This window comes from Myotis brandtii, unplaced genomic scaffold (assembly GCF_000412655.1).
Source record: "Myotis brandtii unplaced genomic scaffold, ASM41265v1 scaffold573, whole genome shotgun sequence".
In the NCBI taxonomy this organism is placed as follows: Eukaryota; Metazoa; Chordata; class Mammalia; order Chiroptera; family Vespertilionidae; genus Myotis; species Myotis brandtii.
Window position 1 is genome coordinate 1218958 of NW_005370145.1, and position 10704 is coordinate 1229661.

At 44.8% G+C, this 10704-nt stretch overlaps 1 protein-coding gene across 1 annotated transcript; it reads right to left on the reverse strand.

Annotated features, from left to right (window-relative positions):
* Nucleotides 1–5478: 5478 nt before the first annotated feature.
* Nucleotides 5479–10262, reverse strand: RPL26 (ribosomal protein L26). Its single transcript, XM_005878795.2, has 4 exons — nt 10161–10262; nt 9176–9348; nt 7705–7845; nt 5479–5648 (listed from the first exon to the last, which is right to left on the reverse strand). Exons 2-4 carry the CDS (start codon nt 9341–9343, stop codon nt 5520–5522), a joined length of 438 nt encoding a protein of 145 aa, XP_005878857.1. The 5' UTR covers nt 9344–9348; nt 10161–10262; the 3' UTR covers nt 5479–5519.
* Nucleotides 10263–10704: the final 442 nt, after the last annotated feature.

A 10704-nucleotide genomic window follows, 5' to 3' on the forward strand; every position in this document is an offset into this window, starting at 1 on the left:
TCTGATGGTCTTAGGCGACCCCTGTGACCTACAGGTTGAAAACCACTGGCCTAAACTCTAAAATTTCTGCATATTGCATATATATCTAGAACCTGAATCATCATTTTGTCCAGTATGTATCCATGTTGAATATACCACCCACCTATTAGTTAATTAGTAGCCCCCAAGGTAATCAGATTGACTGTCCCAGTATCACAGTGCTTATGTTCAAGTCACCCTTATTTTATTTAATAATGCCCCAGAGCCATTCACAAAACTTTTATTACAGCTTATTGCTATAATTGTTCTATTAGTTATTGTTGTTAATCTCTTACTGTGCCTAATCTATACATTAAATCTTATAGGTATGTATGTACAGGAAAAAATCTAGTATATGTAGGGTTCAGTACTATCTGTGATTTCAAGAATCCATTGGGGGTCCTGGAATGTAACTCCATAAATAAGGGAGGGATTCCTACTGTAAGAACAAACTTTGAACTTGAAATTAGCACTAGGAAGGGCATTTTAGCCTTACCACAATTAACATAAACAATCAATTTCTTGTGGCTGAAGAGTCTATGCTCATTTTAGGAGAATTAAGGAGAAAGTAGTGAGGTATTTTTAAATGATGTTTTTTCCCTGTCAACTGTACATACGATTCATAAATGAAGATTCTGAGTCCTTACCCTGAGGGACCATGTTCTTGTAACTGTCCAGCATTTGTCCCTGCAACAGTCCTTCTGAGAGGCTTCAAAATACTCCCAGTCTTTGGTCATATCCTCAAATGTTGCTGCCTCCTGAAATGACACCAGCTGCTGCCAGAGGTGTCATTCTGCCTGGGGAGCTAGGGCTGAGGAGCAGCTGCAGCAGGACTGGGGAACAGACAGTGAAAGGTACCAGGAACAAAGGTTTGCCAACATAAACCACTCTAAATAGGAGTCATGTGAATATCACACAACAGCATAGATAACAGAAGTAAAGAAAAGGTCTCATATTCAACAAGATGAGACCAACCTGGTGGTGGGAAAAAGGGGTTTTGCCCTCCTGAGAGGTCTGTGGGCCTGGCCTGTTTTGATATCGCCTGAACTAGAGTCCACACATTTCCAGAACCAAGCAGAGTCTCTAAGTGAACTTGAACACTCCAAGGCCAGAAGACACTTCGGGGTAAAGGTTTGATGACTCTGAACAGAGGTAGCAGGATATGTTTCCAGGAATGTCAGGAGGCTATCATGCCAAAAAAGAGATACCCTAAATGGAGTTCACACTCCACCAAGATTGGAGAATTCCTCAGGGAGAGAACTTCATACTCAGGTGTCTAAACCAAGCTTCCTTAGTTATAACAACTCCGGGATATGCAATGGTGATGAGGCCAGGGGGAAAGTTCATATGATGATCACAGGCATCCCAACAATCTTAGGAAAACAAGATCCCTGGGTTCCCAGACATCAAATGCAGAGCTGAGGGGCAGGGCAGAACCCCGAGAAGCAGAGAAAGATAGAAACATTTAAAAACTCTCAGCGACATTCTTAGTTAAGCTGAGCATACTTCCAAGGTCCTGAAGGTTCCACAGTAAAAAAGCTTCAAATTCCCTTGCTCAGCATCATTAGTTAACCATGGAACATTCCTGATTCTAAGACATTATTGACTGTAGGACCACTGACTTAATGACAACTTTCTTTTGAGAGGAGAAACAGAGAACCTACATTAAATAACACATCCAAATTTTAAAATGTGAAAAACACACGTCCGAACTGAATAGAATGCGTGCGCAATACTCTGAGCCGGAGCTCAAGATTTTCAGTGCAAACTGACAGTTTAAAAGCTCTGAGAAGTCCTCCAGTAAACAAATAAACCTAAAGAACAGTTTGTTTCATCCACCAGTGCCATTTAATTATTGACTTTGTTTCTGAAGGAATAGCTATTATCATCTCACAGTCCTAGGGCTCTGAAAGACTTGAAACCACAGTAAGATCCAGGAAAGCATCTTCCAGATTCCTCACTAAAAACTAGCATTTCTCAGAAATAGAGAGGTTGCACTGGCCACTATCTGAAGGCCTTTAGGGGACTGTACAGGAATTAAAAGCCTCACCTCTATCTCATAAAAGAATTTAAAGATAGACTGAAAATGATTTATTTATTTTTTAATATATTTTTATTGATTTCAGTGAGGAAGGGAGAGAGACAGAGAAACATCAATGAGAGAGAATCATTGATTGGCTGCCTCCTGCACGCCCCCTACTGGGGATTGAGTGCGCAACCCGGGCATGTGCCCTTGATGGAATCAACCCAGGACCCTTCAGTCCCACAGGCCCACGCTCTACCCACTGAGCCAAACCAGCTAGGGCTGCAAATAAGTTGTAATCAAAAGATGCATAATGCCCTGGCCAGATTAGAGCATTAGCCAGAACACCAAAGGTTCCATTCCCAGTCAAGGGCACTCCCTGGGTTGCATATTCGATCCCCAGTCCCAGTTGGACACGTGTGGGAGGCAACCAACCAAAGTGTCTATCTCACATAGCCGCTTCTCTCTCTCTCTCCCTCCCACTCTCTGAAAATCGATGGAAAAAATATCCTCAGGTGAGGATTAATAACAACAAAAAAGGTGCATACTCTCAATCTTTGAGTTATGTATGGTCTATATCAGTGGTCAGCAAACCGCGGCTCGAGAGCCACATGCGGCTCTTTGGCCCCTTGAGTGTGGCTCTTCCACAAAATACCACGTGCAGGCGCGCATGTACAGTGCGATTGAAACTTCATGGCCCATGCGCAGAAGTCGGTTTTCGGCCTAGGTGAGTCTATTTTGAAGAAGTGGCGTTAGAAGATGTGGGGGGTGTCGGTCAGTTGGGCGACGGGATACTCAGTGCGGGGGAGGTACATTGTTTTGAGGTACGTTCAACTCTGAAACAAGTATGTAAGACGAGTGTGGATGGGAGAGTTGGAAGGGGTCGACCTCAGCGAACGTACCTCAATCAGATTGAGGACGTTTTTAGCAAAGGCCAGCTTAGGAGTACCCTAATTAAGTTAATAACAATGTACCTACCTATATAGTTTAAGTTTAAAAAATTTGGCTCTCAAAAGAAATTTCAATTGTTGTACTGTTGATATTTATTTGGCTCTGTTGATTAATGAGTTTCCATAAGATCCTAAAGCACAGCCCAAGAGCCACATTTGAGTAATAGACCTATTATTTTGTTTGGTTCATCCAGTGCCTTTTTTTTTTTAAAGAATGACTTACCTATATTTAGATTGGGAGATTTCATGTAAAAATCTAGATTTCTGACTTTCTTAAAAAATGGGAAGATCTGGCCAAACCGGGAACTTTGCTGGAGTTCCCAGGGGTGGGAGGGAGTGGAGAGGTAGCAGCACCCTTCAGATATAGGGTACACTCCTGTTTCCCATAGTCCCCAAGCAATCAACCAACTTATTCACCTTACCTGCCCATCCCTGTAGTTATCTGAAATTTTAACACCTGCTCTAGAGCAGAATAAAATATGGTCAGCTTCGTGGTGTGACCTGTGCTAGTGGGGGAACAGATAAATCAGCTTTATTAGAGAAAACTGGAAACATCTGTTCAACTCACCTGTGATTCTTTGCGTTGGCTTTCCCCAACTTCCATTGTTTCCATTGATCTTCCAAATCACACCCAGCTCAAATTTTCCTCCTTCCTAATGCATCAACTCCAGCCGATTGCTATTTCTGCCTTCTTGCACAGCATTACTCACTGGAGTACTTTGCTTTGCCCTATTCGTCGACTGGTTTAAGTGCACAAAACCTAGAAAGCAGGGGCTGAGCCTTCTACCTCGCTGTGTCCCCTCAGAGGGCAGAGGAGTCTAGAGCCGAGACAAAATATGTTCCAAGGACATTTGTCAAACACGTTGCTCCCCGTTTAGCGAGGCAGTGCAGAAGTATGGCAGAGTCTAGGCTTGGGAATTCCATTGACCGTTTACTGTGACTAACGGCAACGGCACTGAAGCTTCAGCTTTCATCACAGTGGGTTGTTATGACGACGCAGCGATAATGCAGATAAAGCATTAGTAGTGTCCCCCCACCCCCCCCCCCCCCCCACAGAAACCCCGCTTATTCCTGAAGACCTGATTCAGGGGTCCCTTCTTCGGCTACCTTTATCCTGACTTCGCGCTTCTACCGTGCCGGCTCCACACCTTTGGGCCGGCTAATCGGCGCCCCCGCCCACTCCTCAGAGGGCGGCCAGCTCAGGGCTGAAATGAATGAGCGGGCAGGGGTGGGAGTCAAGAGCCGGAGACCAAATCCGTCCTCATTTTGCAGAGGAGGCAGGCCCGGAAGTGGAAAAGGATGCGTCAGGACCTGACTCAGGAGCCAGAGTCCGGAGCCCTTCCACCCACAAGTCCTTGTCCAGCCCCCACTCGGCGCCTCACCTCCGGCCCCGCCCGCCCAAGGGCCCGCGGGCAGAAATGGCTCTGCGCCAACAGGAAGCCCCGCCGCCAGGGGCTACCCTCAGAAGCACGGGCGGGAGGGAATCTATTCTCGTTGGGAATAGAGTTCTGCCCAGACCGTAGGCTGCTCCGTGCCCTGCAGAAGCAGCGGTTAGTGATACAGGGGTCTATAAAGGTGTCAATTGGCTGCCTGTTTCCTTACGTTGCTGTAAAGCCTTCTTAGAGCGGCGGGCAGGGAGAGCTGCATTCATCACTGGATTCTTAATGTGGAGTAAGGGCAGGGGTGCCTATGTTGTCAACAACGTACACCATTTTACCTAATCCTTTGAGAACCTGCATTTTAGATGAGCACTTTGTGGCACTCACCCAGCACCAGTGCATAAAACAAGATAGTGAAGCCCTAACCGGTGTAGCTCAGTGGATAGAGCGTCGGCCTGCGGACTGAAGGGTCCCAGGTTCGATTCCGGTCAAGGGCGTGTACCTTGGTTGCGGGCACATCTCCAGTAGGGTGTGTGCAGGAGGCAGCTGAATCGATGTTTCTCTCTCATCGATGTTTCTAGCTCTCTATCCCTCTCCCTTCCTCTCTGTAAAACATCAATAAAAAATATATATTAAAAAAAAAACAACAAGATAGTGAAGAAGGCCCTCAGGTATTCCATAGAAATTGAGGCTCTCAGTGTATCAGAACTTGAAGCAGTGGTCTAGATGCTACTGGCAAGTCACAGCAACTCTAGTCTAAAACTTTCTATACAACGGCTATATAAAACTTTCATACAAAAAAATGAAAAAACAAACAAACATGCTGTTCACATTAGGAGGAAGGCAGTAAGACAGGTTCGAGGGGCAGTGTTCCCAACTAGCTTTTCACCTAGGCCTTCTTCACAATGAGCCATGATGCACTCCCTAATGCTGCTGTCTGCTATAAAAACAAGAACAACCACTCTTCTTATTGCAGAAAATTGTTAGAAAGCCACAAAGTAGGGGTGTGGCCTCCATCCAGACAGCAAATGTCACCTGAACTTCCCTGAAAACTGACCCACTGGAAACCAAGTAGTATCCCAAATTACCATACATAAAACAAAGGCTCTTCATTTTAAGTTTTTAATGAAAGTTGTATATAATATTACTTTATTCCTGCATCTTCTCAATTGTTTCTTCCTTGTATTTTCCCTTTTCCTTTCCTACTTGGCGAGATTTGGCTTTACGTTCAAGAATCTTTTTGCGGTCTTTGTCCAGCTTTAGTCTAGTGATAACCACCTGCAGAAAAATAAAGACACTTCTAAACAACACAGATCACATGGGAAGGCCCAATATTCAATTGCATTTACCAAACCTAGGTAATAAACACCAAAACATGAAATGATGAACTCAAAAGTGCCAAAAAATGATTCTTCAGCTCCCAAATCAAACCCATTAAACATTCACTCATGTTCTACCAACAAAGAGGCAATGTGATGTCAGTGAATTTCTCGTTTCCTCTTCTGTGCCTTATTAGAAAATCTGCTTCTTTTTCTATTGCAGAATATACCATCCACTCCTCTCATTCTAGTTTTACAAGCTAACCAAATCTTAGTTTTGTTTCTATACCAATTTTAGAGCCATAACATTGGAAAGCCTGCACTCATGCTTCAACCTGTAAAATCTTCAAAGTTATAGTACAGATCTTCTTTCAACTCATCACTAAAGACCTCTAGACTATGATCAATTTTAGTCTTATGAAGAAAGGTGAGGTAAGAGGGAAGAGAGCACGGAACTAGCTCTGGAAATATAGCATGGCGACCAAAAGAACATCTCTGCCATCATGGAACTTCTATTCTAGTTCGGGGAGATGGAATGATGGAGAACAGGTGCGAAATCACATAGGGTAATCAGGTGAGGCGCTACTGACAGGGCTACATTTGAACAAGACACCAGTAAAAGAAGGGGTAAAAGTTATCTGGGTAGAGAAGCGCCCCACAGATAACAGCAAGTACAAAGGTCCAGAGGCAGGAGGACTGAAGTTTTGTAGGTGTGCATTTCTCAAACTCGTGTCTAAGAATCCACTGGAAGGCTTGTTAAAACAGCTCCCTGGGTCCCATCCACAAATTGTCAGTAGAAGTGGGAGCAGAATTTGCAATTCTATCAAGTTGCCAGGTTACCCTGCTAACCAGTGGATACACTCTGAACAGCATGGTTGTAGGAACAGCAAGGCAAGTAGACACATGGAGAATGGAAGATGACATGAAGTGGCTTGTGAGGGGTGATCAGGTATGGTCTTATAGGTCACTCTGACGGTTAACAAGCAGACAGGATTCTGTATATAACATACAGCAGTCAACAGGTCTTATTGATCAATGTGGGGCATATAATAAAAAAATGACACTTTGGCCCTAACCGGTTTGGCTCAGTGGATAGAGCATTGGCCTGTGGACCGAAAGGTCCCAGGTTCGATTCCGGTCAAGGGCATGTGCCTTGGTTGCGGGCATATCCCCAGTGGGAGGTGTGCAGGAGGCAACTGATTGATGTTTCTCTCTCATCGATGTTTCTCTATTCCTCTCCCTTCCTCTCTGTAAAAAAAACAACAATAAAATATATTTTAAAAAATGACACTTTGGCCTGAGCAATTAGGAGCATAGAGCTGTTATACACTGTGATGGTGGCAAACTGTGAGGTTAAGGATAACATCAGGAATTTGAACATGTCAGGTTTTAGATAACAATTAGATACCCAAGTTGAAAAATAGACAACTGGATTGGAGGTCTAGGTTGGAATCATCTGCAAGTCCTAAGACTGGAATAAGAAATGACTACAAAGGCACAAACTGAAGCAGTATCATGACACTCGTAATCCAGGGGTAAAGAACATGGCAAAATGCTAATAGTGAATTGTAGGTGAAAGATATGCAGGTGTTTTACCATATAGTCTTTTGACTTTTCTGCAGTGTACAATTTAGATTTGTGGTTCCAACTTAAAATCTTGCAAAGGGCTTAGTAGCTACTTTGCAGGGTTGTAAAGCTGCCTTGCTGCTCATTCAACTGTTTAATACACCAAAGCAAGCAGGGTATAAGCTCTATTTCATGTAAAAATTACCCCACTTCCTACATTTTAAGATCTGTTCATTGTTATTATTGACCAATGAGGTTACTAAGCTTTTGAGGAAAAAGTACTTTAAATACACACATATAATGATGATTAAAGACCTTGATATTATTAGAATACTCAATTCACATCTAAAACTTATCTCCATGGGACTGCTCTATAAACAAGCACTCACATTTGGCAGCAATAGCTTTCATGCCCTTCTCCCCTCTCACGATTTCTCAAAAACACCTACCTTGCTGGGGTGAATGCCCACGTGAACAGTTGTCCCATTAGCTTTCTCCCGTTGCACTCGTTCAATGTAGATGACGTATTTCTTCCTGTAAACCTGGACTACTTTGCCAATTTGCTGCCCTTTGTAATGTCCTCGAACAACCTGAGTGCAGATTCAAAAAATAACAGAAATATGTAGATAAAAAACAAAATTAACCTTGTAAATCAGAAACTAGGAATCTTGTAAACATTAATCACTCTAAATTTTATATCTACTTGCAAACTGTATGAATGAGCATTTATCAAATTAACTTGATTCCAAATTTAAACTATTGTGAGTACAGTAGTTACTTTATTCTTATTAATCTATAATTTTAGTACTTCTACTCTTATCAGATCTATAGGACCTCTCCATTTTGAAAGCTTTAAATAGAAATGAGCTAGTAATTCTATCTCTAGCTTTAATTAATCTGCAAATAAACCACACCGCCAGAGAAATCTACAGTGATGGACTGTGCACCCTTGTGACTGATGGTTCACCAATAGTGGCGGGCTTGTTAAAAGCCCCTGGCTATTTGTAGCAAGTGGAAAACAAGGAAATTGTTATTCCATCTCAAAGGGAGCAGTAGGAACACGTATAGTAATTCACAACCCATTAAAGTGTCCAACCTAGTGCCAGCCAAAGGGTGGGCAGCAGCAGCAAGTATTTAAGGAAACAAACCACTTCTTGCCCAAAGGTTAACTGACACAGTCTATTCTACCCAGGAACCCCCAGCTTGTCAGGAGGCAACCCAAAGTGCTTCTGGACAGACGCGTCTTTCCAACTGCACACTTTCTTGCATTAAGAGATGCTGAAAGCAGAAGGCTGACTCCCAAAGCTAATGGCACTGTTTGCACCTGCCGATGGCTGTTCTCAATCCCTACCACTATTTGGGAACCAGTTTCATTTACTTGGCTGGGCGCTATCCTCATGAAATATTATTGCCCACACACAAGCCACTTTAGAGACTGCGTAAAGCCTTGCTGCAGGTTACTGCTAAGAAAGAAACATTCATAGCAATTTCCACTTGCATAGATTTGACACATAATTTTCTAGCAAACTCAATCAATCACATGAAGCCATGGTTCTGTTAGATTAGAACCTCTGAATTTAAAAAAATCATTAAATTTATTGGGGTGACAGGTATCTGGATTGTGATTCAAAGACTGTTTACGGGTCCTCAAAAGCCTCTTCCATGGCCAAACATAGCGAGAAAAAGATAAACCCAAATGTTCTAGTTCTGAACTATCTTTCTTGCTCTTCTGTTGAACCATGGCTGGACCTGATGCGTGGGTCCACTGACTTTCACCACAGAGTGAAAGGCGGCATCCCTTTTGTTCGTTTTCCGTCCCTGGCTCGGCTTCTGTGATCCTGTTCGGGAACAACTGTCTGCGATGCCTCTCTCAGGACGCAGCCCCTTTTCTAGGCCAAGTGACCCCAACACAGCACATACCTGAACCTCGTCATCCTTTCGGATGGGCATGGACCGAACATTGTATTTCTGTCTCAGCTCCTTGGAAAGAGGAGACGACATGATCTTCCTTCGAATGTGGGAAGGTGCATTGAAATGCCTTTTACGGTTCTTGCTCCGGTCAGAAGTCACAAAGGGGTTGAACTTCATTTTGACTAAATAAAAAGTTAAAAAAAAAGGGGGGGGGGGGTAAATGACCAAAACCCCAGTCACTTTCCAAACAAGTAACAGCAACCATTTCACCCTGAAAGTTGAGAATGCTCACAGAAACTGTCCGGTTAACTCCATCACAAACTACTTAACTCAACGGGCCATCGACTGAGGCTTGAAATTCTAAATATTTTGCTTTACTGATACAATTCCAACATTTGTTTATGCAATAAAATATTTTCCATTAGTAACACAATTGTTTGTTATTAAATTTCTTGTTTACACTCTCCAACTCCTTAAGTCCTGCGACAGGGCTTTCATTTCTAATGCATTAGGGCAAAGCTGACAACTCAGTTCTTCAAACATCACGTTTGAGAAACACCAACCAGCGATAACCTTACACGGGCTTGATGAACACACTCGGCTCCCTCCAGAATGAACCAGGCCACCCACCCGGAACCGGGAAAATGCAGATCTCAGGCCCAAATACCTTCCAGTGGGCGGGCGCGGCTTGAAATTCCGTGGCTTTGCTAACAGTTATTTCGAGACCATTCTTTAGAAACTACACTGCCTGGGCCTGACTCCATATCCACAGGCCCTCTCCCTCCAGCTCCCGTTTCCGAATCCCAAAATCCTCTTTCCCTTCCCGGGCCAGACGGCCCCGGAGCTAGTGGGAAAACAGGCGGAAACCATCTTGGACCCTCTCCCTAGCTGCTACTCGGCCGCTGAGAGAGTATTGGGGATCCCGAAGTCAAGAGCCCCCGCGCCCAACCACGGATGGCTGCGGATTACACGCGCTTTCCCCGCATATCCTCACCCGCTGGCGCTCCTACGATGGCCGCAAGAGGGAAGAGACCCACACGCTGTTTCCGGTTCTGTAAGTTCACGAGAGCTCTCGCGAGACCGAGGTCTAGAGCGAGAGAGGCGCGGAGTTTGAACGAGAAGAGGAAACTGGGGGGAAATTGATGACTAGTGCCACCTCTCGGCGGGGAGGGGAACTGCGAAGGACTACAAAACTCCCTTTTCAAGGTCCTGGGTCCTTTTTTCGGAGCTCTGGGTTCTGCAGCTGCGTCCTCTGGGGAGGATCGTTCCCCGGCGAGTGGCGGGGACTGCTCACGGTCGGACTGCTCCAGTGGCTGCTGGGAAAACGAACGGCCCCAGGGGACCCCTGTCCCTTCACTCCTGAGCGCCCGGGCAGCGGACACTCCATTATTCCCCAAAGGACAGGTGCTATCGTTGACCGCCAGGTGGCGCTGGGACTCCAGCTGGCCGGTCACCCCGCTTACCTGGCCACACCGTCCCCGCCCCAGCCAGAGTGCGCTGGTCCTTGAACACGCCCGGTGCGGGCGCCGCTGCCGCCG